The 27,933-nt window shown below is 38.0% G+C and overlaps 1 protein-coding gene across 1 annotated transcript; it reads right to left on the reverse strand.

Annotated features, from left to right (window-relative positions):
• Positions 1-1,710: 1,710 nt before the first annotated feature.
• Positions 1,711-27,763, reverse strand: DENND6A (DENN domain containing 6A). The gene is given in 22 exon segments (XM_054216427.1): positions 1,711-3,596; positions 4,105-4,179; positions 5,635-5,737; positions 6,338-6,447; positions 6,535-6,588; positions 8,160-8,249; positions 8,864-8,928; positions 9,026-9,091; positions 10,852-10,946; positions 14,243-14,338; positions 14,512-14,634; positions 14,976-15,031; positions 15,694-15,756; positions 17,059-17,138; positions 18,265-18,370; positions 18,750-18,830; positions 19,823-19,935; positions 23,463-23,505; positions 23,600-23,638; positions 27,009-27,296; positions 27,298-27,356; positions 27,412-27,763. Coding segments are annotated over 22 exon segments (2,286 nt in total). The 3' UTR covers positions 1,711-3,467.
• Between the last annotated feature and the right edge of the window lie 170 nt (positions 27,764-27,933).

The following is a 27,933-nucleotide window of genomic DNA, read 5'->3' on the forward strand; positions in this document are numbered from 1 at the left end:
TTATATTGAGAGTTATATTTTTTTTTACAAAATTTAAGTTTTAAGTAAGCCATATTTTAACTTAATCTAGTTAGTGCCTAAGATGTTAATGTGATCCTGATTTCCTGATACGTTTTAAGGAGTCCTGCTCTAGGCTTCCAATACTTAAGCTATTTTCTATTCAGAGCACTGGGTATTTACACTATTTTTTTTGGACAGGAAAGTTAAGCTTCCCTGAACTTAGCTGAGGATAAGTGTACTACAAAACATCTGAAGGACTCTTTTTGAAGTAAGTTACTTTCTAGACTTCCAAGCCGGCATATTCTTACTATCGCTAGGTCATTACTAGATACTTTTCATTATTTTGGCTGTTTTGAGTACAATCTAACAAACACTTGCTTAAGAAAGTGATTGTCAAGAATCAGGGTTTCACTGTTAACGTAAGCGGTTGCTCTGTATTATCATACATCACTATTACTCACAACGTACTTCTGATTAATTCTCCTTTATTGCGATCATGGATGGCAACACTGTTAAAGGAGTAGCTGCACCTTTACTGTATTTGACTACATCTTATCTCATGTTTTGGTTCTTGGTGTTATTTTTTACATTGTTTAAAAGAAGTTTGAGAAGTCTCAAAGCTTATGCGTGTCCAGTTCACTCTCCTGTTACACTAACTGAGGCAGTCTTAACTTCTGATGATGCAGTTGGGGCCCTTTATCTTTAGCATTTCTTTACTGAATAGTTGCTACTTATTTTCTAGGACTTTTTCCCCATCCTGGTCCAAACAGCACGTGTGCGCACATACATATATAGTATTTATTTATTTTTTAAAGTTGGATGAAGACTGAGGCAAAGTTACTGAAACGAGTAGTTTTTTGCACTGTCCTTTAGCCATCAAGCCTCAGATGAATGAGGGTTTGTAAAAGCTCTTTACCTGTATTTTAAGCACATTGAGTTAAAAACAAAACAAAAACAAAAACCAGGGGTGGGAAAATTCCAGCTCACCAAGCTGGCAACTACTTTCTGCAGCTGAAACAATTCCTCTGCTGCAACACTACAAATGGCTGAAGCATCCCTCATCAAAATACACGTGCTCAGTGTGAAAGGACTGCGGGGAGAGAGGCCAAGATCAGAAACCTGCAATGAGGAAAGACCGTTCCTGTCTCAGTGACTACACTTGGCCTAGACTTGTACTTATAGGTTAAGGTCCTTTGAACCACCATTACTAAAAGCATTACAAGTCACTGACAAAGACAGCACACAACCCAGCACAACTTTTCTTTTTGTCTTTCTTTTGACCAAGATTCTAATTCTGTTTAAGCATCTAGTTATTCAGTGATTTAAACTATTATCAGCTCCATTAAAGAAACCCAAGTTGAGCTTTGGTTGCAATCTACTTCCCCCTACCCTGTTTCTCCAGGGCCTCTCGGATGTGTACAGGAAATAGTCTGAAGATTGGATAAATTTTACTTGGAAGCCAGTCCCTGACATTCGCTTTCTTGAAGATACTGCAGCTCTTATACTACAACCATGATGCGTGATCAAACTACACCACCACCCCAGCACATCAGGTATTTCTGGTCACCTACGGGGTACAGCTTCATCAAGTCCCACTAAGGAGCAGCTGCTACAAGCTGCTGAACAGCTCTGCTTACACAGAAGAGGGGAAAAACAAATAAACAAACCACACACATCACTTAAGTCATATAACTTCCAAAGAAAAAAAAATAAAAATCAAACCCTTTATTTTCTTTTACAAAAATACATATTTGCAGTCATGTGATAGTTATCATAGTTGTTACCAGTTTACATGGTTCCAAGAAACTACAGAGTGCTCTGGGTTAAATATTTCAGATAATTTACTAAGAATTGCCACTTAGTTTCTGGATTAGAAATGCTATTCACCAGGGTGCGCAAAAAAACTTTGCAAGTTCGAAATTAATGCTGAAGTGATGTAGTTTAAGTAACATCATAGATACATTAAACTTTTGGTCATGAGTAATTGTATACAAACCGTAACAGTATTAAAATACATTATTTTCATAAAAATACCATTGTGACACTTTATAGCAAATAAGACATTTTTAGAAAGATGGTATGAAATATTTATCATACAAAAGCATATTCTTTTAGCAGGATTATGTCATAAGTTTTTAAAAATTCTATCCAAGCAGTTAAAAGCAGAATTTTGTTTATAACTATGATCCACTTGTCATATAAAAGTGTATGCTGTGTACACTATAGCATTACGTTTATTCTACTTGAAACCGGTCAAAGTACAACACTGCCTGTGGAGCAGCTGAGTTCTTACATACCACTGAAACTTGTTCAAGAAGATAAACATCACATTCTTGTTGCTTAATATGCGAGAAAAAATTACTCTTTATGCATGTCTGCCGTATGCATATACTGAGAATAATTTCATGCTACAATCTTTTCTTGCCACAGTTTGACCTTTCCATAGGCTTTTTTTCAGCTGAAGCCAACATCTTTTCCCTCCAGCCCCATTACCTCCTCAAACTGGTATAGGTAATTTAAAAAAAAAAAAAACCAACAAAAACTGACTGCTATGATCTCCAACTGAAGCAGACTGTGTATCAGCTAACGCTACTGAATTCACTGATTTTAAAATCGGTATTAGAACACTACTGTGTTTACTTCCTGTGATGAATACCGCATGCTTACATTTACACTAGTGATCCACTTTAAATCCTGAATGTCAGCAGTTTAAAACCACCAATTAGTACACAATTATTTCATATTTAAGGCATGTGAGTGAGAGCACCCTAATTAACTGATACTGAACACGAGGGACTGCTCTTCAGGAAATTTTTGTCAGCTGCCTTCTCTTCTTTAAAGATGCTAAATTAATATGGTTTTGGAAAGTTTTGGAAAGATGTTAAGAAGGAGAAATGAAGAAAGTTAAGAACCGATCTGATTATTTCAGCTGTCCCTGAACCAGTTTTGAAAGCAATGATTTACCAGTAAAATACCTCAACTACAATGTATTCTGAACCAAGTCACACAGTATGTCAGTTGGACTTAGCACTAGATGAAAACTAAAAGAAAAAAAAAAAAAAAAGAAAAGCAATCAGGTACTACATCAACAGGACAGTACAGGGTCAATATTGCTCACCCCTGAGTTAACAGGATTCAGGATTGGGTATAGCAGCACCAATTGGAAAACATTCTGCAATGCCAGCACTGCACCGTGGTCCTACGCTGTGGTACAGTTTCACATGCCCACAGATTTTTCTTTAAGAGCACTTATTTAAAACATTATTAGACACAGGAATTCCTTTAGTTGCATTGGTATTTCAGTGGAAAAAACCCAGTGAAAATAGTATAGTGGGCTATACTATTGGTACAGTCCATTTGTAGTGTTAATATACTGTTTAGAGCTGTGCTCCGAAGTTGGTAAGCCACTGTCTTCTGTGATGCTACACTGGCCTTTTGTTTTCTGCACACAAAAAGCCCAGTAGAAATCATGTGCCAGTTTTGAGCAAGATGTCCTGTAAGTCATCTGGAAGTGCTAGTATAATATCATTGATGTGTGTCTGCAGCTTTTTCAGTGTTTCAGTTTTCACAGGAAGCTGTTCTCTGTCAGCCTGCAACTGCAAAGGTACATTAAAACATGATTTTTATGAAAAATGCAAGTTTACTTTAAGACATAATGAAGTGACATATTAGCAAATCTGGGAAATGAATTCCTCATTTGCTGACTGAGTAGGAATTTGGGCAATAGCAGGTTTCCTCAGCAACTACACAGCAGCGTGAGCTAACACCAATTTGGACTTTCAATAATCACAAGAAAGTTTGATTTTCTGCTGCCCCGAGGATTCAGCCTTGCTCCCACTCAGGTCAGTCACAAAGTTCCAGCGAGTTTTAAGAAGACAAGATCAGTACAATGCTTCCAGCATAGCTGGGCAGTGTCGGGAAGCCAGCTAACTCTTCAGTCATGGCTGAAACAAACTGGTTTTGTTTTAAAAACCTGAATGACTGATTGCTTGAGCTACCTAGATCTTAAGGAATATTTTCATTTAAGTACCTAAACACAACTAGATAATAGTTTTGTCTAGTTAAGTCAGGCACATTTGAGCCACGTTCAATTCAGGTACTTACCAGTTTATTCTTTAACTTTAAGACAAGATCCACCGTTTCTACTTCGGTATGCTTCTGACTCCAGAAAACCAAGTTCTAAAAGAATAAAAAGCATTGAAATATTTATGGCAATGTAGATAATTTTCAAAAGTAGTTTTAATTTACGCCTACTGTTCATAATGGAACTTCTCCTTTTCCTTATTTTCATGCCATTTACTAAACTCATTTTACTCATGTACTGTCTCTACTATGAACTGCAAGATCTGCTTCATTTGCATGTTTGCCCAGGACTTAGCAAAACGGGAGACTAGGACACAAACACAATACAGACAAATACAAAAAAAAAATCACGCCAAACAGGTTTAGTTTCAAAAATAGCATCTACAATGCAAAATGGCAGTGAATGTTTACCAAATCAGATCTGCCAGCACAATGAAATATTAAAATAGCGCCAGGCAGCACTTCTGTTTTGTAGGGCATTAAAGGAGATCGCATAGCTGATAACTAGTACAATACCTTAAGTGGATTTTCTAATGGCAGTTCTGTTCCCCTACCCCTTTACTATTCACCTGTTAAAGACACTTGCTCGTGTACAAAAAGATGTAAACACTTGGATCAAAAGAAAAAGCTAATAAGGAGCACAGTCAGTAATAAATTTGTGACACATTCCCTTTTCTTCGCAATAAGTTAATGTCAAATATAGTTGGGTAGATTCTAGGTGATACAACCAACCTAGCTATTGCACCGCAAATTATCTGGGCTGCTCTATTTGGGTTGCTACAATGTACTGTTTGGGAATTGACAAGGCAAGGGATACAAATCAATGGCTTTTTAAAAATAACCAGTACAACTTTTTTGTTTGTTTTAAAGCTGTGGTGTTGACTTATTTTCTTGTTCTTCTTATTCCCTCTTTAGCTGTACAATCTCTTTTCCTCTTGCGATACCTTTATCAGTTGTTTTGACTCAAACTATGCTGATACCCACTTCAGTAAAGAATGGATCTTACGACCTAAAGATAATTTATATGGCAATTTGTTACATAGCAATCAACAGATTTCACTTCTCAGTTTCCAATTACTATGGATCAGTTGTAGGCTTATTTACTATCCATAGCTAAGTAGTTGTCAATTTTCTCTAGTACTCGTTGAGTTTATACCTTCAAAGCTATAAACTATATCAGAACTAAAAACGTGCTGGAACTCCAAGGAAGGAAGCTGAATGAAATAACGTTATCAAATATAAAGAATTATTTTTTTTGGGGGGGGAGGATATTTAATTTCAAAATACAAAACAAAAAAAGATTAAAAATATTTTACAAATTATGACAGTCGTTATGAAAACGGTGAACTGCATTTCATATTGTTCTCTTTGCTATGTTAGTTCTACCTTGTACTTGGTTAACAAATTCATGTTTTGCTAAACCAGGCTTAACAAAGTTGTTAACATTTTAATGTTCAACCAATGAAAACTGCAGAAGTAAAACTGACTTGAGGGAGAATATATTTTTATTACAAGATGACAAATATAATCACAAGCACATATTTTTCTAACCTCATTACAGAGTGCTTCTAAATGAAGGGCCTCCAACTTCTGCGTCATTTCTTTCTGACGACTCCTAAACCAACCATCGAAGTTGGACGATTTCAAGAAATGCCTGATAAAACACAGAGGCAAAATAGCTTTTATATTTTAATGACAATTTTGATACCACTCTGTTTTCTATGTCATCAACTGTAAAGTAATTATGTTTGAGGTTGAAGAAGATATTAGGACCCTTTCTGTTTACTTTCAAAAAAGTGTAATATTCTGGAGCGTAACACATGCTTCTATTAATCAAGACAAAGATTGGGAAAACAATGTAAAGAAAAGAAATATGAAAGACAATGAAGATTAGGAATTTTGTCAGGAAAAAAGCAAGGCTCAGTCTGAAATATTTATTTCTCATTTTTATCTCTCTGTTTGATTAGAAGGAGGAATCAATTTAGAACCAGAAATAAACCCACAAATAATACTGGTATACAGAGACCTGTAGTGTTAGTAGCGTCTTATGAAAACCATTAACAGGTTGCAGAGAAACAGATTTAAGGGAGTAAAGTATACTAAGCACTACCAATTCCTATTAAAACACACAGTCTAAAAGTAAGTCTTACTCAAATCAATACTGATAATAAGTTTGCTCAGGAAAAGAGCATTTGTATTACTGATGTGTCTTCATTGACATAATTTAATTTTTTATATGCTGATGAAAAGTGACCTGTAAAGTCCTATCCAGTCTCCTTTTAAACCTGATGTGAGCTGTGGTCCTGCTTTTTCCAGTGTCTTCATGAAGTCATCTTGGCTAAACTGCCTCAGCTGTGGTGGACTCTATGGAAAGAAAAATAAATCATTAACATACCATAACTGTTTTCTCTAATTACTAATTTCCAGCTCATTCAAATTATATTTCCTTACCTTCCATGGTGATATGCATTTTTGCAGAGGCATTAGGCTTGCCACATAACGTTCCTAGGTAAAGGAAAAAGAAAGGTTGTTTGCATAACCAGTATTAAAGATACACAGTCCACGTGTTATGTTTACTTATCGCTTGTGACCACAGCATTTTCTCATCTAAGTATTGGTACAGGGTGGGGTCATACATAGTTACCACATGAGAGCATAAGGAGGAGCCTATCTAATACCATTTGTATTTCCCAGCTACAGAACTTCGCGTCAGCAAGATTCAAGAAGGACAGGAAGCAAATGTATACGTGGAATATGTGTATCCTGAACTCCAGCCTCCAGTAAATAATCTCTCTTTTCTTTGGTGACGCTCTGCAGGTACCTTCATATCACAGGCGATTCCAAACAGTAATCCCATTTTCTGTCAAGTATTTGTAAGGGATTTTCAGAGTCCCTTGTACAATTATTAAATATAGAACTAACCTACAAAACGCTGTATCAGCTGTGGGTATCTCTGCGGTAGCGACGCTTGGCAAAGGCATGGCTAGAGCACCAGCTGGCTATCGAACATAGGGAGTAGTGGAGACATTTCTCAGCAAGGCCACCGCTGAACCTTAAGGCCCGGTGACAGGAGGCAGCTCCACCTTACCAGCTCACACAAGCACAGCCACAGAAGCTGCTATATATTTTAAAAGTGTTTGTATGCAAATGGCCATACATTCCGATCTGTGAACATAATCGGCTTTGATAACATTATGAAAAGTCTAGTTTTATCTTTTGAAAAAGCCAAGGACCCCTCCCTATACTTTTCTTGTGGCAGAGAACGTAAAGGGTGATCTCACCCTGTAAATTTAAGATTTATGACAGAAAACATATTAAGTTTCTCACTTGAAGTGAAAGTTGGAGGAAGACGGGGGGGAATGCCAGGGAAAGGTTTTAGATTCACGCTACATATCCATCCAGTCTCAAAAGAACAGAAAAGAAACACAAATTTTAAGGAAAAACTCCACTAATCGTTAACACCCAAGGACAAACACGTGTCTAGGGATGTTCCAATTCTCCCAGACAGAAACTGGACCTGATCACGCATGCTCTAGAATGACGAGAAGTTCAGGTCATCCACAAAAAAAGTGTTCAGAGAGCTCAGAATAGGACAGCTGATATGTAACATCCAATGCCTGAGGTATCACTTCCCAATTTTAACCACTTGCCCAGAGAAATGACTGGGCCCCCAGATCCTTTCCTGCAAAGCTGCCTTCCAGCCCAGCGGCCCCCAATATATACTGCTGCATCGGTCTGTTCCTTCCCAGGTGCAGGACTTTGCACTTCTCTTTGCTGAACTGCATGAGGTTCCTGCCAGCCCATTCCTCCAGCCTGTTGAGGTCCCTCCGAACAGCAGCATCACCCATTTATCAGCTGCTCTTCCTGGTTTTGTACCATCAGCAAACTTGCGGAGGCCACACGCTGCCCCTTCATCCGGATCATTAACGAAGATGTTGAACAGGACTGGACCCAGCATTGACCTCGGGGGTACGCTGCTAGTTACTGGATAGTTACTGGACTTACTTAGTCATCCTGACACCACAAAAGCTACTCCGTATTCCATGTGTAAAAAAAATGTTAGTCTAAGAACTCACTAATGGAATAATGAAACTTTCTGTCAATTCCAAAAAATACCGTCGAAGAATCACACTCTGTGCTTCTGTAGGACGTTTCTGTTGTACACCCTATAAAAAAGAGAAATAAAATATCACAATAAGTCTCTTACTCCAAGTTATTTAAATGTTTAAAATATTTATTCTGCTGTTTCTGCATTTACCTGCCATAAGCTTACACATAGCACCCCTACCCTGAACCATGAAAAGAAAGCAATAGAGTAATTTTGCGCAGATATTCATCCCTTCAATTGCTGATTTTTTATTTTCACGTGAAGAAATTCAAAGAAAGAAAAACATCCATCTAAAAAAACTTGTGCAAATCAGTTAAAGTTTAGAAGCTCTGATTCTTACACACCTCACACGTGAGATTTCTCCATGAAAGAGACTACAGGGGAATGGCAGAGGGTGGAAAATCCAAAACAGATGAACTGATCAATCACTTCAATTCTCTAAATTATTAAGGTAACTTCTTGAGTTCTACCATTCATGTTGTTATAGAAACTGCTAACAAGGCATCAGCCCTTCTTCCACCATGAGGGTGTATACCTCTCTGTTCAGTTATGAACTGGGGCGAAGGAATCCGAATCCCGTTGCATTTCAGTTACGCAGACAGAGCTCAGCCTTAAAATGCTGTACGACAGCACACAAAACAATTTCCATTAAGAAGAGAGTTGCAGTATTACCTTTTGTAACTGTTTAACGATTTCTTCATCTTTGTTCAAGTATGGCTTGTAAGAGGTATAAACACCTAAAGAAAAAAAAAAGCATCATACAGCCAAAGGAAAAATGCGGTATGCTTTTTAAAATTAAAATACTGGTAATTTAACTCTGAAGCAACTTATTACCAGGTTTGGAGTCCAAAGTTTTTAGGTTCTTCAGTTTTTTCACTTTCACCTGCTTTGGAACTTCACCTGCCAAAATATTTAAAGCCACCTTACTTGAAATTTCCATCCCTATTACTGGATGCTACAGTTAACGTACACCGATTTTTAGAAATTTATACTTTTATTGACAGGACTATCTAATATTATAAGAAGCATTAGAAACACCAACAAGCATCCAAGTATCTATCCAGAAACATCCAGTAAGCATGTGAATAACAGCATATAGGCTTTTCACTTTATATAAAGGTTCCCTGTTGAAAAGAGGAAAAAAAAAAACCCCAAACAACGAAATCAAACGAAAAAACCAGAAGGATGACCTTCTGAATAAAAGCAGCCAAAGAAAAATACTGACTGTATAGCAATGAACGACTGTTTCATTAATTTCTACTGTTATTCCATCTTCCTTTGTACCCCCTTAGCGTAAATGCTTTCAGGAACAAATCTTTAGTACCTTGGTCAAAATAAAAACTGTATACAAGAAATTAAAAGGAGTAGCCACAGATAAAGTGCTGTAATAAAATGAATTTAAGTTTCTTTTTCCATAGGCCAAACTAATTTTGCTTTTTGTTTTTCAAATATATCCATCTCCAGTCAGAAGACACTAAACCCTGTTAACAGTCTTGCAGCCTCAGCGGACCATTCCTCTTAGATCTAGTTGGATGCTCAACTTCAGAAAATATAATAGTATAAATTGCTACCGAAACTGCAGAGTGGGGAGGAAAAAAAAATAATAAAATCACAAGTCCTCTCTTTGTCCCTAAAGAAATAAAATTTAAATTTTTAGAGTCAGATCAGACGGATACATCTCTTGAACTTCCTGACTAGGCATTTCACACAGCTGCACCAAAACTTTCAAATTTCATACCTGAAACTGTATATCAAATTTGAAGGCATCCTGTGTATAAGGCTTTGCAGAGGTTTAACAGCTTAAGTAAGATTCTGTTTTCCAAACCTTAATTGCGCAGCAGCTAGCTAACTCCTCCCCATCCAACCCCAAACCCCCACAGGTATTGTGAAGCGTGGACAGGCAGGATATTTTAAAGCAAAGCAAAACCTTGCCTAACTACATTGAACACAGTACATAACCCTTAATTAGTGTGATGTATTCAGAAATTTGTGGTGTATTATCCTAACTGGATATTTATGCGTTCCCACTTTCAGAACAGAACAGTGAACCTGTCACAGCAAACAGCTGCATTCAGGAATTTCATATAATAATTAGAGTGCTGCGGTATTTTATTACAGGCTAACAACTGACATGTTATCCAAAGATTACATTAAAAATTCTACTTGATCATGTAAGGCATTATACAACTTGAACAATTAATGATTGCTGGAATATTGCCAGATTAGAAATATATTATCAAAATACTGTCAAACAACTTATTATATTACTGCAACATTCAAACTTAGCTTTCACATGGATTTTACTTTTTGTGCCCCCGCTGCGACTGATTTATTACATTTTACTCATCCTGAAATTAACATCAGTAACAAATTATGTTTCTCATTTTAATACCTTATCTGTAGGGATACAAAACCCAAACTGTGCGAAAGGTAAAACATTATTACTAATGAGTATTGCCACCTTTTGCATTTAATATACCAGATTTGGCAATACAAGACATACAGTACTCAAGGGCCTAATTTCATTTGACAGATTTACATCCATGAGGATTTGGTTAATATTAAACTAAATTAATTGAACTAAATAATGTAAGCTTGTAAAAAATATGCACACAGTTAGATCTTGTTGCACAGGATTGCAGAAGATATTTGTACATTACCTGGAAGTTTAATATCTCCAATTCGGATAATGTGAGGCCAGTGCTGAAGCGTTTTGGCAAAAAAAGGATTCGTCACACCTAGAATGACAGACGGTCTAGAAAAATAACAACCATGTTTAAAATATGACAGTAAGAGCTTCTAAAGGTCAACTTTAATTCTTAACTTGGAATTACTTTCCTTTCGTATTTATGAATTACATTTTAAGTTGCACATAAGAGCACAGTACGTTTATCAAAGTTTTTAAGTTTTAGAAACTAGCAAGACAGATGTATCTTAAAGTCCATACAGTAGTGCAGAATAAAAGTGACCTCTTCTGCTTAGAGTCCTGGCTAAATTCTGCCCATTTGCAACGATGAGAACAGGATATTATCTGATCTCGGGTGGGGGTTTTTTTGTGGTTTTTTTTGTTTGTTTGTTTGTTTGTTTTTTAATGAGCAGGAATCTAACTCATATTTGAAAGACAAATTGCTACTTTTCAAGGTTTGGTTATAACAAATTCTCAGTACTTGAATGTGCATGTCAATACGACTGCTGTTTGTATGAGACTTCTCAGTAGAGCTACTACTCAGATGACATGACTATGAGAGAGAAACACTTAATATCCTATTTCCTTTCCAACACTTTAGTGTTCTTTGTTAAAAAGCAATTATGAAGTGATGAAGTACAAGCACATTAATAGCATTGTGACCAAGCTCACAACCTGTTAGATTTTTCTAATCAGGCCTGTGCTTGGAATGTGGCTTCAAGGATGCATAGGGGCACCCAAAGAACAGGAGGCAGTAAGAGCATAAGGCTGCTGCGAGACCACAGGGCTTCAGAATTTGGGATTTATAGCATTAATATGATGAAATATCAACATATTTTTCACATTAGTGGCTGCCATCCACTTTACAGGCAAACGTTAGCTAAGGAGAGAGTATAACTGCAAGTCTCATTGGAACTGCCGCATTAAAAATAGGTTATGATAACTTCTTCAGATTGGTTTTAAAAAAAGCCCCGAATTTTAAACACATTCTGTACACCATCCTTACATTTCCTGTCTCTCAAGTCAAGGTGGGGAGAAAAGAAAAGTAATCTTTCTTTAAATTTTTATTCAGTTCTTCCAGCTATATCATGGTGGCAGTTGGGCATCAATTTCTGTCTCAACCTACAAACATTTCTGACTTTCATTCCTCTCTCCATTTGTTGATTATAACTCTATATCTCAATGAAAACTCATTAGGCATTCACAGAGAGGACAAAAATCTGATCACACGGCTCTGTAGCTTAGTGTAATGCCTGGGATATGGAAATGGCAATTTTCATCTCTCCATTCCATCTTGGAAAGAGCAGCCTGAAATTGTATCAGTTTCTCAGAAGTCTTTTCTTGCTTGTCATTGACTCAGCCTTCACCAGAAAAATCACTTCTTCTGACTTGTACTGCTGTTCAAGTATGTTCACCTGAAAACACTTTATTCTGGATATTACATATTTTCCCCCCACTCATTTATATTTTTTCATTATTTTTTCCCGTTTCTATAATCCTGTTAAACTCATTTGCATTATTGATTTAAATTCATTGGGATTTGCAAATGTTCATGATTTTTCAGTGCTACCACACGAGTTACAGTCTTTCTTCCAAAACAATGATAAAGAGCAGTGTCCATAAAAAGGTCTCAGCAGATTCCTTTGTTGTACTCTGAAAATCAGTTTATGTTTTATCTTTTGTTCTTTTCATGGCATGTCATAAGAATCAACATAAGAAACAAAGTGAGTCTCAAAAGAACCCAAACAATAGCCGCTCTCCTACTCCCTAGGAATGGATCAAGTCTGGCCTAACTTAACACAAAACCTTCTCATCTCTATTTTGAGTGAACCAAAAAGCAAGTTTCACACAGAATGTGTTTGGATCAATATACACAAATTGACCTTCTTTCACTAACTGGAGGGCTAAAGACCAAGGGTTAAAGTCAAGTAAGGCTTTCATTTACACACACAATAATAATTCTCCAGGTCAAGGTAAAGTGGTAGCAAAACACGAGGAATCTTGTTTCGCTGCTGCTGGTGATATAATAGGAAGACTTGGTAAGCTACCTGGTCACTTTTAGGAGCCTTAATCTATCATATTTACCAGAATCAATTCTGATTTTAAACCACTGAAGTGATTTCTGAAAAGGCATGATAAATCCAAACATCAAGATGAAAAATACTCCTTGCTCCCCTCTCGCTAAAGGTAGTAAAATACACAGAATCTGTATCAATCTGGATTCTTCCCCTCCTCGGAGCCACTGCTTTAAAGCCTATTTCCAATCTTTCCATTTTCTTTGTTTTCTGTAAGAAAGCCAGAGCAATAGTAGCTCTTTCAAATACTAGCATACATACTGAACAACCTTTCTATTTTGCTAGAGAAGAGCAGATGCAGTTTTTAAACACGGGTTACTAAAGCTTAACCAAACTCTTCATGGAATTATTTTTAGAAATTAAATTACATACTGCATAACCATCCCCATGGAATACAATCTGAAACATAAAGCCTATGTTTGTATGTTTTTCCACTGCTGTTATCTCTGGCAATACTTTACTTGAGAGGAAAGATACAGTAAAAAAAAAAACCCAATGAAACAAACAAACAAAAATACCCCAACCACCACTGCCTGTGCAGACTTTAGAAAAAAATGTGTTTATAAAAAGATCAGTGAATCTAACTCATGCACTCCATTCCCAAATGCATTTAAATAACATATAGTAAGATATTTTGAGAGCATATACCTCCAATATAAGAGTAGGATTAAAAAAATATAATGAAGGGGAAAAATTGTGTCCTTAAGGCAGTTTCAAACAAAATTGTTTTTGTAAACTCACACTCTTAAAAAAGAATCTCGATTTCTGAACTATTTACAACGTTTTTCTAACAGACTTAGTGAAGAGATATTTACTTTTTAAATTATTGTCTCAACTAGGTCACCGACTGGATTACCTTTACAAAACAGCTGTAGGGCTGTTGAATTCTAGAAGTCACTTTGTTTTGTAATTGCTTAAAAATAAGACAGTTACAGAACAATTTCCTGGGAGTTATTATGGAGCCGGTATTGCATAGACAAACCCTTACTGAAAAGCAAAACTTCCTCCTGCTTTCATATTTGCAGTTTTACTCATTCTGTACACAAGTATCCTATACAGCTCAAATATAGTTTGGTTACTACATTCTTTCATAACTTCTTTATCCTACCTAACTAGAGCAAAAACTTCAAACAGCTAACTACTGCACACTAAGACAAATCTTATTTATAAGCAATCTAAATGTATTCTCTAATGATAGAAGCTCATAATAGTTAAGCTGTATCTTAAAACAGATTTATGGTTACAAGCAGCTTTAAGCAACAACTTCAAAACAAAATTTGATTTACTCACGGGGCTTGCGTGCGAGTTGTATATTCTTTGAATTCACTGTCGTGTATGGTAAAGTATGGCCTGAAATCACTGCAGTACTTTAGTGGTGAAATACAGCTGCAAGGTAGAAAGAGAATAAGCTTGTATGTATACAGTGCAGAATTTCATGAAAGAAACAAGCAATCTAAAATTTGTAATGCTTTGTTATAGTCAGATCAAATGAAGTTGCACTCAGCTGCAATCTACGATGACTCACTTGGTCGTTAGTTAGGAAGCTCCACTACATTTACCTCACAAGTGCCAACACGGTTTCTGAAGATTCTGATGGGGATGGTGCCATCACGACGAGTGGCTCCCCGAGCAGTACGAGTTCCCAAAGCATCTGAATGTGAAAGAACACTGGGCAGAAACACCTAAAAACAGATTGGGGTATTTTAAAACACTTAACATAACCTGAAGAAATATGTATTTGATTAAGAACTGGATAAAAAGGAAGTTTGCAGTAGTATTTAATAGTCATTTGAAAAACATAAAATGCTCATGTAGAATAGAACATTTAATGAATTTGCTCATTTATTGCAGTTTCAGCCTGCATGTTGTCCCAATTCTTTTAGCCAGCTTTACAGAAAAAGAATATTAAAAGCAGTCCTGATAAATGTTAGTCTGCAAGCTATGAGATACGTGTTATGGAACAGTCATAGATCTTTGACTTGTGGGAATTAACAGCTTCAAATAAATCAATCAAAACCCGTACCTGAAAAGATCTACTTCATGAACAGTGGGTAAAGCCATGGAGATCTGAGCATCTGCCTAAAAGACAGCGCAATGCTTGGTTTTTAGTCATCAGAATACCTAGGTATTAAATGAAATAGTTTCCCTTAAATGCTTACAGACAGTAGATGTTATATATCCTAATTATTTACCACTACTGTACTACTGCAGTATATACACTACATTATCTGCACACGTAACTATTTTTGTGTGCTAAAAGCAAGATTTCCCCCCCAACACACACACCACTTACAAGCATGCAACTTTCAGTCCAGAAAAGATAAATACTGAAGCTGTTCTAAACAACAGTCATGCAGCACACGAAGGCACAGATTTGTTTTATATCCATCTTCTACAGATTTTTAATTTGATTTTCATCCTGAAAAAAAACTAGTTTAGTATAGTTTCACCCATTAAAAGGATGTTCAAGCTCAGTAATTCTGTCAGCCAACTATCCTCTCCCAGGAGCTGGACATCTTGCTTCTAAAGTACTTGAGGTAACTGGGTTAGAATACCTTTTCTACGAAGAATCCAACTCTAGACTCCTCCACTCAGAGTTGCAAAGACTGTGGATTTCATTATTATCAAAGCGTATGAGGATTTGCTACCAGTTTTTTATGAACAAGTTTAAAGTAAAAGAACGAAGGCAGATGTTTAGCTTTGTCTTAGGGTTACATACAATAGAAGTATCTAATCTCTACCTGGTGCATATTCTGCACTATTGGCGTTGTTCCAGGCTTGTCACGATACGTTGGAATCCGCAACTTTGAAAGAAAGAGAAAGAATTTTTTTTTCTTGTATTTAATACATGAGAGACTTAAAATGCTGACTTACAGACAAGATATAACACTTAAAGAGGATATACTACAGTATGATGCTTAATTTACAGAACATCCACATAACAATGAATACTTAGCTGAAGATTATGTATCATTGCTTCAGGAATCAATATGCACTACTATGTAGTACTACGCTGCAAATTGAATATTAGAATATGAAAATTATACTTCACTTAAAAAAGACTATTGATAACATTAGTCACAACTATTACAGCAATTTCAATAAAAATACATTTAAATGTTGGAGAGAATGATCTGAGATAAAGTTATAGGGTTTTAAGTTAGTACAGAATTACTTTTAGAAAAAAATCCTGTCCTAAAACATCAGACATTCTGGTGTGTATGAGGCAGAATCCAAATAGACTGAATAACAAATGTATTTTTCTGACCTCACAGTCTGCATCTATAAGCCTTGAGTGCTACAAATATAATCATACTGGCAGCTGGTGTGCACAAATGCATGTACTTTATACATAACAATTAAAACTGACTACCCAAACAGTGTTAAAAAACAGGAACAATACCACTGAAGATGATAATTATGGCTTTTCTCAGTTTAGGAACACAATTTCAACTCTCACGGATAAGAATTACCGATGAGATAAATGCAGGCAATACCCAAACAAGACATACCTGACACTCATCATTACCATCCAGCATCCAGAGCACTGCTTTATTAAATTTGTGCTTTCAGAACAGCTTCAGAAACTTCTGCTTCCTCTCCCTGGTGATGTACATGCATCTAGCCATAGACTTGAGAGTATCTGCTAGGAATGCACTTCCAACTGTGACCTCTGGATCCACCAAATCCATTGAATTGCATTTCATATGAAGATGCTATGGCTCCGAGAGGCCAAGTTCTTAGCCACCATTTAACCTCTATAGTTCCTCCCCATGCACTAGATACAACCTCTTTAATAGCTTTCTTCAGGCACATTTCACTTTCATTGAAAATTATCAACAGACCAAGAAATTAATTTCTGGTGTGTGAGCCAAAGAAGATTCTTCCTTGTCAAACTTTAGGAACGAGAATTATTTTCATCAATATATTTAATTTGCTTGATAGAACTTAACTCTCAGTATCTTGTAGTGTTACTTAATGTTTGATTTGACAAATATAACTAGCATTAAGGTCTCCCGGAACGCATATTCCAGAAGGAATGAGTACCTATGCAGTAAATGGAGGGGAAAGCATACCCAGAGAAAAACAAGCGCAGGAGTACTTACTTTCATTATAATACCCATAATAGGCAAATGCAGTATTTTCCCTGGAGCTGGTGGTGGCCAACGATCAACATCACTACAAACTTGAAGAAAAAGAGTATAATTTAGAACTAGTTTATATATGCTATAACCCTGATACTGTAGTCTCCTTTGTGCACACTACAATTTTAGGTTAGTGCTGATAGTAAGATAATTCTACTTATCCATTGATTGCTCTAAATCCTGAAGTTTTACAACCTTTTTAACATTCTTAATGTATTATTTTGTTGGAACTATGAAGTTTTTCTTTTCAAGAAAACAGCATCCTCGTCTTCCATTTCTGTATCAACTAGACTTGCAATTAGTTGAAGAAATGTTACATGAGAAACCATGAAAGTACATATTAAGAAAGACGTCTATGTACATCAGCTACTGTAGAACAGGTAAACACAAGTAGTTAAGGAAAAAATAGCTTTCTAGTTTGGCTAGAAAGTTTTTCAGCATTTTGTTGTAAACAATTACGACTATCAGTACTAATTCCAGTAGTTTCTGTTCATAATGCAACCTGTCAAGAAAAACTGCGTATCTACAGGTGATTAAAAGATGCAATTCCTTCCTCAAGAACGGTTTCCACAAACTGCTGCTCAGTGAAGGCACAAAGACAAGAACGTTGTATAGGACAGACACAGTAGAACACAGCACTTCTATGTAAACAGCAAATAACTTTCCAATTTGGCCCTCTCTGGCTCTTAAAGTTCTACAATAAGGCTGAGGCACCTGTTATCAGTGCTGCTTTGTTGCTTTTTCTCTTTGGTCCAAAAAAAAAAAATAAATTAAAAAAAAAATAAAATCACACAACCCCCTCCCCACCACGAGATGACATTTGCAGAGTTCCTTAACAGAAGTTGTCAGAATGCCCAAAAGGACTCAATCTGTAAAGAGTGCGAACTAAGGACTGCCATCAGCTACTTGTGCTGAGCACTTGGTCCTGAAACATACAACAAAACCTTAGATGTTTTTTAGGGGGGAGCTTCAACTGTCCCATGGAGGATCCAAAATTAGATTAGCTCTGTTCAATGATCTAGAAATCAACCCACTGCTAAAGTTTCAACCCTCTGCACTGCAAGAAGACAGAAACAAAACCTAGAACGTGACAGTGCTGTTTATTTCCCTGAAAGTAGTATGTCATATTACAGGAGCTCTTCCAGAACAACATAATTGTACCACTACCTGCTTCCAGGAAAGCTTCACTTTTTTCAAAATATTCTGGTGCTATTTGCTTAAGCATGGTGCGAAAGAGATGGACATAAGGTAGCTTGCTGATGAGGACCAGCGACTAGAATAAAGAGTAACAAAACAAAAATATAATTTTAAGTTATAACCCTTTCCCTCAGTTCTATCACAGTTCTACTGGTTATCCTCAGAGAACGTCAAGTGTGATTTTTCTCACACGTGCAAACCAACCACAGATTTGACTACAGGCAACTGCAAACAAACAACTCCCAACTTTTTGTTTTTAAACACAAAAGAAATTCTGTGCAGCTGGAACACAGCATAGCTGATCTAAAGCTACACCAAATTACCATAAATCAACAATGAATTTAGTTAAGAGAGCAAGTACTCTTCCTGCTCCTCTGAGATCACTGAAAATTAATTAATTTAATTTCCAAATTAATATTTTCCTAAAAGAATTGAAAATTGAGAATTGAAATTACCTTCTGGAAATAGCCTCTTTTTAATGATTTGTCTCGAACTTGTCTGAAATACACATAGCCGTAGTAATACGCTGGATCTTTCTGCAAAAGAAAAGAAAGAATTCAATACCCCAACCTGATACTGCCCTTCTTCCGAAGCATTCGATATGCATTTTAAAAGCTTATTTCTCTGCAAGCTCCAAAGTTGATTAGATACAATAAACTAGAAGGATTACTCTGTTTATCAGCATTATGTTTTTTCAATAAGTACTTCAAAGAGAAAACATCAGTGTGTGGAAGCAGCTGTGCTTTCTGGCTTTGCTATTTTTATATCTACATTCTCCTGACACACCATGAAAGCAAAAATAGAATAAATTTCCTGAGGAATAAATCAACACTCATAATTTGCAGAGTAGCACTAAAAAATTTTAGCAGTTAAAAACCTTAAATCCCTGACTTGAAAAAATAAAAACTAGTCATTCAATGTATTAACGTTATAAAAGATTCTTGGAGCATTAAGTAAACATGCTCTCACATTTCGAACATTAAACACCAGGTTCACCTTTCCTATAAACAGGAATTCAAGTATTTGCCACAAACAGATCTAAGTTGAGTTTGAGAATCAGACTTCCGCTAGCATAATTAAAGGCCTCAATATTCTGGAAGGACATGCTGAGAACAACTTTTTGGCCACTACCTCTTTTAGATAACTGCTCCATCTTCAGAAAATTAAGGGTGGAAACAGGAAGAGACATAGAAACTTTTTCCCAGTTATAAAGCAGTTCAAATTTCCAGTAAGATAATGGTTTTTACAGTCTGATCTACAGGTTTCTAGTCAGTAGCAAAATAGGTGTGCTCATCAATGTAATCCCTTGCAGTCTAAAGCCATAGTAAGCAAACTTAAAGAATAGTTAACAGAACTAATTATTAGTTAATCATTATGATAATGACATGCTATAAAAAAAATTGCTGAGCTTTATTTTTCAGGACATCCAGTTCAGAGATTTTGTTTTTCAAGCATTAAATTTAAGCACGAAGACCCATAAATTAACATTACCCAGAAGAAATTAACTTCATTTTTTCTTATTTCCAACCTTTAAATAAACTGGTAGATCTCTATCCAATTGGTCCAGAAAACAACACAATGAGACTTTCCTTCCAGGAGACCGTCGAAATCTAAAACAAAATTGTGTGTCCCCCAGACAACCTACATAGGGGAAGAGATAAACAACAAATAGACAGTATTCTGAGTTTGAGCCTTGTTTAACATGAGGACTTGCCTAGAGCCAAAGAGGTAAAACAGTTTCGGTTCATTTATCTTGCACTGCTATTGTGCCCTGCTATTGCGATCATTTATATATTTTTTAAAGTGAATAATTTGGCATCTTTGGCAACAATAAATAGTCCACCTTCAACAAAAAAAGGTCCCTCTGCCTCACAGTGAGTTTATTAGACCCTCACGTCCCTAAGCAGCTCTACTAACGGCTGTCCTCCTACTGTTATTACACGTTTTATTGGTCTGCCTATATAGTTCTGATTATCTTAACAATGTCATTTCTCCACTGAATGACTGCACTTAACCTTTTTTTGACACCAAACAGTTCATACATAAGTCACTCCGTAAGAGCGTATTAGGCTGATCTCTTGTAATTCCATGTGCAGGTCTAGGACTCGGTATTTTTGAAAGTCACAAAAGTAACTGCAGAAAACTGAGCGGAACTGAGAACTACTTCCCAGTAATACTCCCGAGGAGTGAGGTTTCCCTTAATTTCTAACAAAATTAATTTCTGAAAGAAAAACGTAACTAAGTATATTGAATATGTGCTTCCGTTATCAAAGAAACTTCCTCCAGGTGGAACATGAGAACTGAAGTATCAGAACTTGTATCATTGATATTCTCATGGCTGTGTCCTTGCCGTTACAAATGTTGTCTGCTGTTAAAAGAGAAGCAGCTCCAAAAAACCTTTAGTTCAAGTAGAAGCGAGATAAGCTGAACAGAAGAATGTGCTGTTCGTGGCAACAATGATAAGGGGGACTGCTAGAATCTTAAGAACACGATGATACATTACTCATTCTAGCGAACCTGTAAAAAAAAGACCCTTTGGAATGCAGTGTTATTAACATGAACACAATTGAAAGACAACATCTGAGCATTGCTAACCTGCGATAAGAAGACTAACTTCACTGTAATGATGTAAACGTTCACATGAGTAGCTATAAAAACCAATCTACTATTAAACTTATAGCTACTGTTATAGCACTAAGTTTCCAGTTGGCAAAGGACACTTGCTTCTCCATACTGAATCTAACAACTTCAATGCTTTGCTCCTACAGCTTCTGGACGTAATTTACAAAGACCTCCAGGGAAAAAAAAAAAAACCATGAAGTCACTACTGATCATCTGAACTCTTCACAGCTGTCCTGTCTTATATCAGCCAGTGCTAATTGACTAAACAGTATGGCAGAGCTCCATTCTCCAGATAACTTTCCTTCACACTTAAAAGCTCAGTTTCATCTTCTTCACTTTCAGGCACGTACATACTGCTACAGCAACCACAGACAGCCCAACCCCCCACGCAAATTCACTGGCCATGCGACTGGCAGCGTGGATTAATGCTGGCACATTCAGAGCATTCAGGTCTCAGCCTCAGAACCCCTTGAAGTTGCATCAGGAAACCCACGATGCACCAAGACAAAACGAAAAGTAGCAAAACACTGTGTGATGGGATAACCATCCAATCCAAACAGGTAACTAAAGCAAGTGCTTAGCAATATAAATCCAATCACATCAAGAAAAAACATACAGCACATGCCAATAACAAAGCACTAAATATTTGCTCCAAGTTTTCATAGCTAGTTCTCTTCACCCAAAGGAAAAAAAAAAAGCTATTATAAGAAGCTACACGCAGAATACCTAAAGGTAAATTACCCCTTAATCATCATTACGTTGAAGTATCATTCAGAGTATGACTGCTTCTTATGTAACAAGATATTCCAGTACGTAGAATTTGAAGAGACTGGTAAAAATCCCTTCTTCCTTCAACTATCCATGCAGAAAAGGTAAAAGCATTATTTTAAAGATAACTGTACTAGGAAACTTAGCTTAAAAAATACAAAATGTCTCATGATCCAGGAACTGATTAAATCCATTTTCCCCCCTAAATTCATAGCCACTACAAGTCCTAGAATGATACCTGTTCATAGTTGTAAAAGAAGAAAAAAAAATAAAGAGTTGAATTAATCTTTTGAGCCATGAAAACCCACGGAAGACTGACATAAAAGTTTAGCTGCAAGCTAATAACTTCCTTCACTGCTATATTACCCAAAGCTTTTCTTTCTATATTACAGCCAACGATGAAAAAATAAGTTGTTATAGATAACATACACTCCCAGCAAATTTCTCTACTGCAGGTTTTATGTAGGTAATCCCTCTACATCATTTGAAACTTCAGGCTACCGAGAACAATCAAGGTTCCTAATTGGAACACTATGAAAAGCAAAAAGGTGGGGTTTTTTTCCCCCGCTGAAAGTAAACCCTCCTTACATATTCGCATTCTGCCTAAAATAACTTTACTACCACTCTTAATTTGAAAAAAAACCAAAAACCAACGAAAAAAAAATCAGCCTTTGTTCCAAAGGCATTATTTTGTACCTTCGATACACCTTTTGAAGGCTGGACAGATTTATAACCATTAACAATGAGAGTAATAAGAAGATACAGTTAACTCATCTTCTTTTTCAATAACAGAAAGAAGCTCTTCCTCTATTTACATACAGGATATCAAGAACATAGAAAATATATTAATTTTACTGACATTAAGATAAAGGGGAAAAATTAGCCAATAGAGTTTGTAAAATAACGCAGGAGAGCTCATACACATAGTAAAAGCACAGACCTGCATCACCCCATACCAGAGAATCATAGAATTGCTGAGGTTGGAAGGAGAGCAATGAAAAGCACAGTAAAAGCAGTTATAGCGACAAGTCTCTTACTACAGGGTTTGACTTTTGTAAAGAAAGAAACATAAAAGTAAGCCTCTGTAGTTCTGCCGTATCTTTTTGCAGGTGGTCCAAGTCATCAGCCACATGCCTCCAATTTCTCTTTGGCAGCAGAACAGTAGAAGTTTAGATTAAAGAAGAATTTAGCAAGCAGGACCACACACAGCAACAGAAGCATCAAGAATAGAGAAGATCTAAGATAGCCTAGATATTCCCTTCGCAACTGTTCTTTCTAAATGCTTTTGAATTTAAAAGTCAGTTTCACTGTTATGAAATTTAGAAAATGTACATTTAATCCTTTATGAGAAGATGGTTCCATATCCCTTTCATTTGCTTTATTAAACCATTCAAATTCTGTGCCTATACTTCTCTCTACAATGACAATATTATTATTTTTTTAAAAGTAAGATTAAGATGTTCATTCTTTACTTGCAAAGTATTCTCCAACATCTGTGTGTCTGTCATCTGGAAAGTCTTATACATTCACATTCTTGATATTGCACTTACATTTGGAGGAAAAAGGAGAAAGAAAAAAAAGAGTTCCCCAATCTTACTGCAATGCAGACAATTACAGTTTTATATTTAACCTTACATGCAACTTTTCGGTATCGTAATATTAATTAAAATATTCATATAGTCTATTTAATCTAGACCCATTAATTTATACTGCCAAATTTTATCTTTTTTTAACATAGCTTAGTCCAGAGACAACTACAGAGTAAAGGAAGCACTTACCTGAATTAGAATCTGGAAAAGACAAATAGCAAATATTGGTTTTCTAAACGGTGAAGAAAAAAAAAGAGAGCCATTATATTTCCTGAAATTACTAAACTAAAACCAAATTATATACTTATACAGCAATCATGGCTTACCTCTTTATCTGAGAGTTTTGAATGTGGAGGATATATTACCTACAGGAAAAAAGTATTATTTTATTTGAAAATAAACTGGGTATAAGCAGTAAGCTTCTATTAAATATTTTTATGATAGAACCCTCAAGTACCTGCCTAGCCTTCGGCTATTTTCAATGGTAAGCTATTATGTCTCTGTTCTTATTTGTTATGCTTTTAAGCTAACTCGAACACCCATCTTTATAGGGTATTTTGGATGCCAGCTGGACACCATGTAGATACATTGAAAAATTCAGAGTACTTGAGGCTTTTAGTGCAACAGGTCTCAAAGGAGAGCAAGATTACACCCTTTCGGTTTAACTTATACATATGAAATGCAATAGGTGATTCCACAGAAAGCCAACAGCACAGTATTATCTGAAATCTGCTGCAATAGATAGTTAGGTGGGAGTAATTAAAATTGAATCACAGAACACCCTCTATATTAATACTAACTCTTGGAGGATGAACATTGGCCCCAAAGGAGAGCCGGGCACTGTGAAAGCTCAAGGAATACACTCAAAAAGCGTACAAAAAGACTTTTGTACCGACGGAAAAAAAGTAAATTTAATATGTTTTTACAATACAGAAATCAAAACTGATGCAACATAACGTAAGATATGGAAGCACCATCATTTAAAAACACACAGATGTACAAAATCAGTGATTATGCAAGTAAGTGTCAAAAGAACATACAGGAAAGAAGACAAGCCTGAGATACTTAAATTTCAGCTAAAAAGCTCCTCAAAAAAACCCTCAAAACTACTGAAATGGGTGGCTAGCTTGTAAGCAAAGGAAATTCAACATAAATTCAAAGATGGTTTCAGTTCTTTCATAGATAGGAACTTCTCTAAGAACCAAGGTTCAATGCAAGAACACTAACTTAGTCTAGAGTCCTCATATTACTACACCGCTAACATCCAGTTATTTAATTTAATCTTGTTCAACAAAACGTAAGTGAATGTATCCCCTGAAAACATAATGCTACCCTACTCCACAGAAAACAACAAATGTATCTGTTGGCTGGTCTCTGACTAAGCAGCCTTTCTGTCCCCTGGCTATGACGTCTCCAATTCATTTCTTTTTCCCCTCAGTCCTCTATCCAATGATGTCCAGGCACGCATTACACCTATTAAGTATAACTAAAGCTAAAAGTAGACATATGGTTGGAACATCTGCATACTGCATTTACTAAACCTATCACCATCTTTTTTTAGCCTCTTCACATTTTCCTACGCTACCTTATGCTAAGCAGTACACTCAAACGCAACTTTTTCAGGAGTTGAATGATGCTGAAATGATCTGCAGCTGGTCAGATGACTGGAGCACAGACCAGATTGAATTCATACCCCTTTTTCTCACTAGCTGGTCTATCTTCCCAGAAGTTAAAGGAAGAGGAGTAAACCAGTTGTAACAGTTACCTCTCTGCTGTCACATCTCCTCAACCCTTCTGACCTGCACGGATGGCCACGTCAGAATGATGCCGTGATAACGAAACAAAGCACAGCCCTGGTGAAGCTTCCCCAGACTTCACAGTGTTGTGAACAATCTTACTAAAGAAATCCAAATTGAAAGGAGCACCAATCCCATTCCTGTGAGCTCCTGCTATGCCTGCTGCTCATCACCAGAAGGTGTTGAAGATGAAGCTCCCCATCAAAAGCAAAGGGGAAAAGACTGCGAGGGAGAGACAAAGCAGCAGAATTAGTGGAGACCATCACTTCCTAGTTTCCAAGTGTTTGCCTCCATAACCTAGAGGTCCTTTACAGGTATTTTATTCGCCCCCCCACCCGAAATAATAATTTAGCTCGCTAGACAGGAAACAAAACAAAAAAGCCTAATTCATAGGTGAAAGAAAATTAACTTGAAAAGTGTGATTAATGGAGGAAATACAACTTTGGTAACTACTTGAGAACTCTTCCCCTCAAACACAGTTATAGGAACTTTCTTCTATTATTGCAGCAAGGAGCTGCTTCTTTCTGTCTAAGGAGTTTCCAAGAAAGAAATAAAACATTTTTTGTGTGGGCGTGCAACAACAGAAATGCTTGCTTTGCATTTCCATGTCTTTTAATATTCTATACTGTTAAGTAATCTAATTGTTAAGGATTCAAACTGAAACTAAAAGCAAATTATTCTTCCCGCAGCACCAAAAACCTCAGGCCTTAGTTATGTAGGCATTTGAAGTTTCATTTTATACATCCATTCAACTGAAATTACCGGAACTGTTAACAGAGTTGTTTGCAGACAGGAGAGACGTTACACCATGCTTCCCTCAGCCACAGAGCACACTGTCTGCCTAAGTCACAGGTTATAAAGAGATTTTTGTCTTTATTGCTAATAACACCTTATAACATCAAGAGAATATAACCTAAATAATTAGCACAGTATGCTGGTTTCTTATTTGCATTTATCTTGCAGCCAACAATGCATATCAATTAGGTATTTTAAACACTGTAATAGCTAGTTTAGTTGAATTTTAGGCCAGTCTACCATACCACGCTAACACCATTTTAACAAAAAAAAAAAAAAAGGAAAAAGACAAGATATTTTTCCCTGCATACCACTGTTTGCTGCACAGTCATGTGGCAAAACAGGATGTGAAACTAATCTGAATTATAATGATTCTTTCTAGTTTATGTCTCAGCCCAATCAGTTCCCTAATGCAGTTCCACCATGCAATTTCATAGATGTTTGCCTGTTGCACAAAATGGCAAAGAGCAGCGGGCAGTTAGAAAAACCTGCAGTTTGCGGCAGCGTCACTAATGCATCGTCACAGTTTGACACTCCTTTAATGGTGCAAGGAAAACGCTTCAAACATTTAGATAATTTATTTACGTACCTTAGCGATCTAGAGAAGAGTTTAATTATGAAGACTACTTGCATCCACACTACTATTCTACTCTCTTAAAATCCTTAACATCTAGATGTCATGGAAATTAGTGCTGTTCGTATATAAAGAAAGCTGATGATGCACTTAACACAAACCTCGGCAGGAGATAAAAACCCTTCACAATGGCACACTGACGTGACAACCAGCATAACGAAGACGGCTGCCTGCAAGCAATGAAACTCACCTCACGCTCCGTGACAGCCGTCGCTGACAGAGGCTGTCCCACCACACGGTCCCCCCGCTATGGCAGACCCCGCGGCAGTACGCTCCCCCCCGCCGCCCCCAGCCGCCTCCCGGGCTTTTGCACAATCACATTTCCCTCAAAACACCGCCGAGCTTCCCCCGCCGCCGCGCAACACCGGCACCAGAGGAAGTGCCCGATTCCGGCGGGGCCCTGCCGCAGAGCCGCCCGCCCCCGCAGGGAGCGGTGCCCACAAGCCCCCCGAGGCCTGCGCGGCGCCCCGCGCCCCGCCGAAGCCGAGCGGCCCCCGCCGCCTCACGTACCTCCACGGCCTGGCCCAGCTCCAGGTCGAAGCCCACCACACACACGCAGTGCAGCCAGGCCGAGAAACGGTCCCAGGGGAGCAGCGACAGGCACCGGTCCGGACCATCCGGCTCCGCCAGAGTCGCCGCCGCGTCCTCGCCGGCCTCGACGACGACGGCGGCGGCGGCAGCAGCGCCGCCCGCGCTCCGCTCCCGCAGCGACATGGCGCTGCCGCCGCCGCGCCGCCCCGCCGCCGCCGCGCCAGCCCCAGCGCCGCCGCGGGGGGGGTCACGTGACCGCCGCCGCACCGCCTCCCGCGGGGAGTGGAGCAGCCTGAAGCGGGAGAGTCCAAGCGGGCACCGGCGGGGAGGGGGCGGGAGAACCCAAACCATTCCCGCGGGGGGAGGCGGGCGCAGCGCCCACCCGCGGAAAGGCGCCGCGTCCCGGCGGCCTCGCCCACGCACGGCGCGTCCTGCCCCGCAACTGCCCGCCCTCGCACCGGCCCCGCGCCCCGAGCGCGCAGCCGGCGCTGAGGAGGAGCATCATCATCGCGGGGTTGAGGCGGAGCTCCCGCGGCCCCGGGCTGCCCGTGTCCACGCGTGCCCCGGAGCGCGGGCAGATAGCCACAGCCGGCGAACGGCCTCCGCGCAGCGTGTCGCTCGGTGCCGAAGAGGCGCGTCCCACACCGCGTCCCGCCGGCTTCAGCCGGGAGCCGGCTGGAAACACCCCGCTGGACAGCCTGACCCTGCCCGGGAATGCCGATAAGCGACAGCATCCTGATCTCTCAAACCTACCTTAGTGTCTTAGCCAAAAGCCAAGCTCTTTATTTAATAATGTAAGAACTTTCTAATATTCTTTTAGCACGGCCCATGTCGCATTTATATTTCAGTAGGAAACACTTCGTGGAGTTGTATGTGCTAAATATAGTAAACCAAAAAAAAAAAA

The sequence above is a fragment of the Rissa tridactyla genome, chromosome 10 (assembly GCF_028500815.1).
Source record: "Rissa tridactyla isolate bRisTri1 chromosome 10, bRisTri1.patW.cur.20221130, whole genome shotgun sequence".
NCBI lineage: Eukaryota > Metazoa > Chordata > Aves > Charadriiformes > Laridae > Rissa > Rissa tridactyla.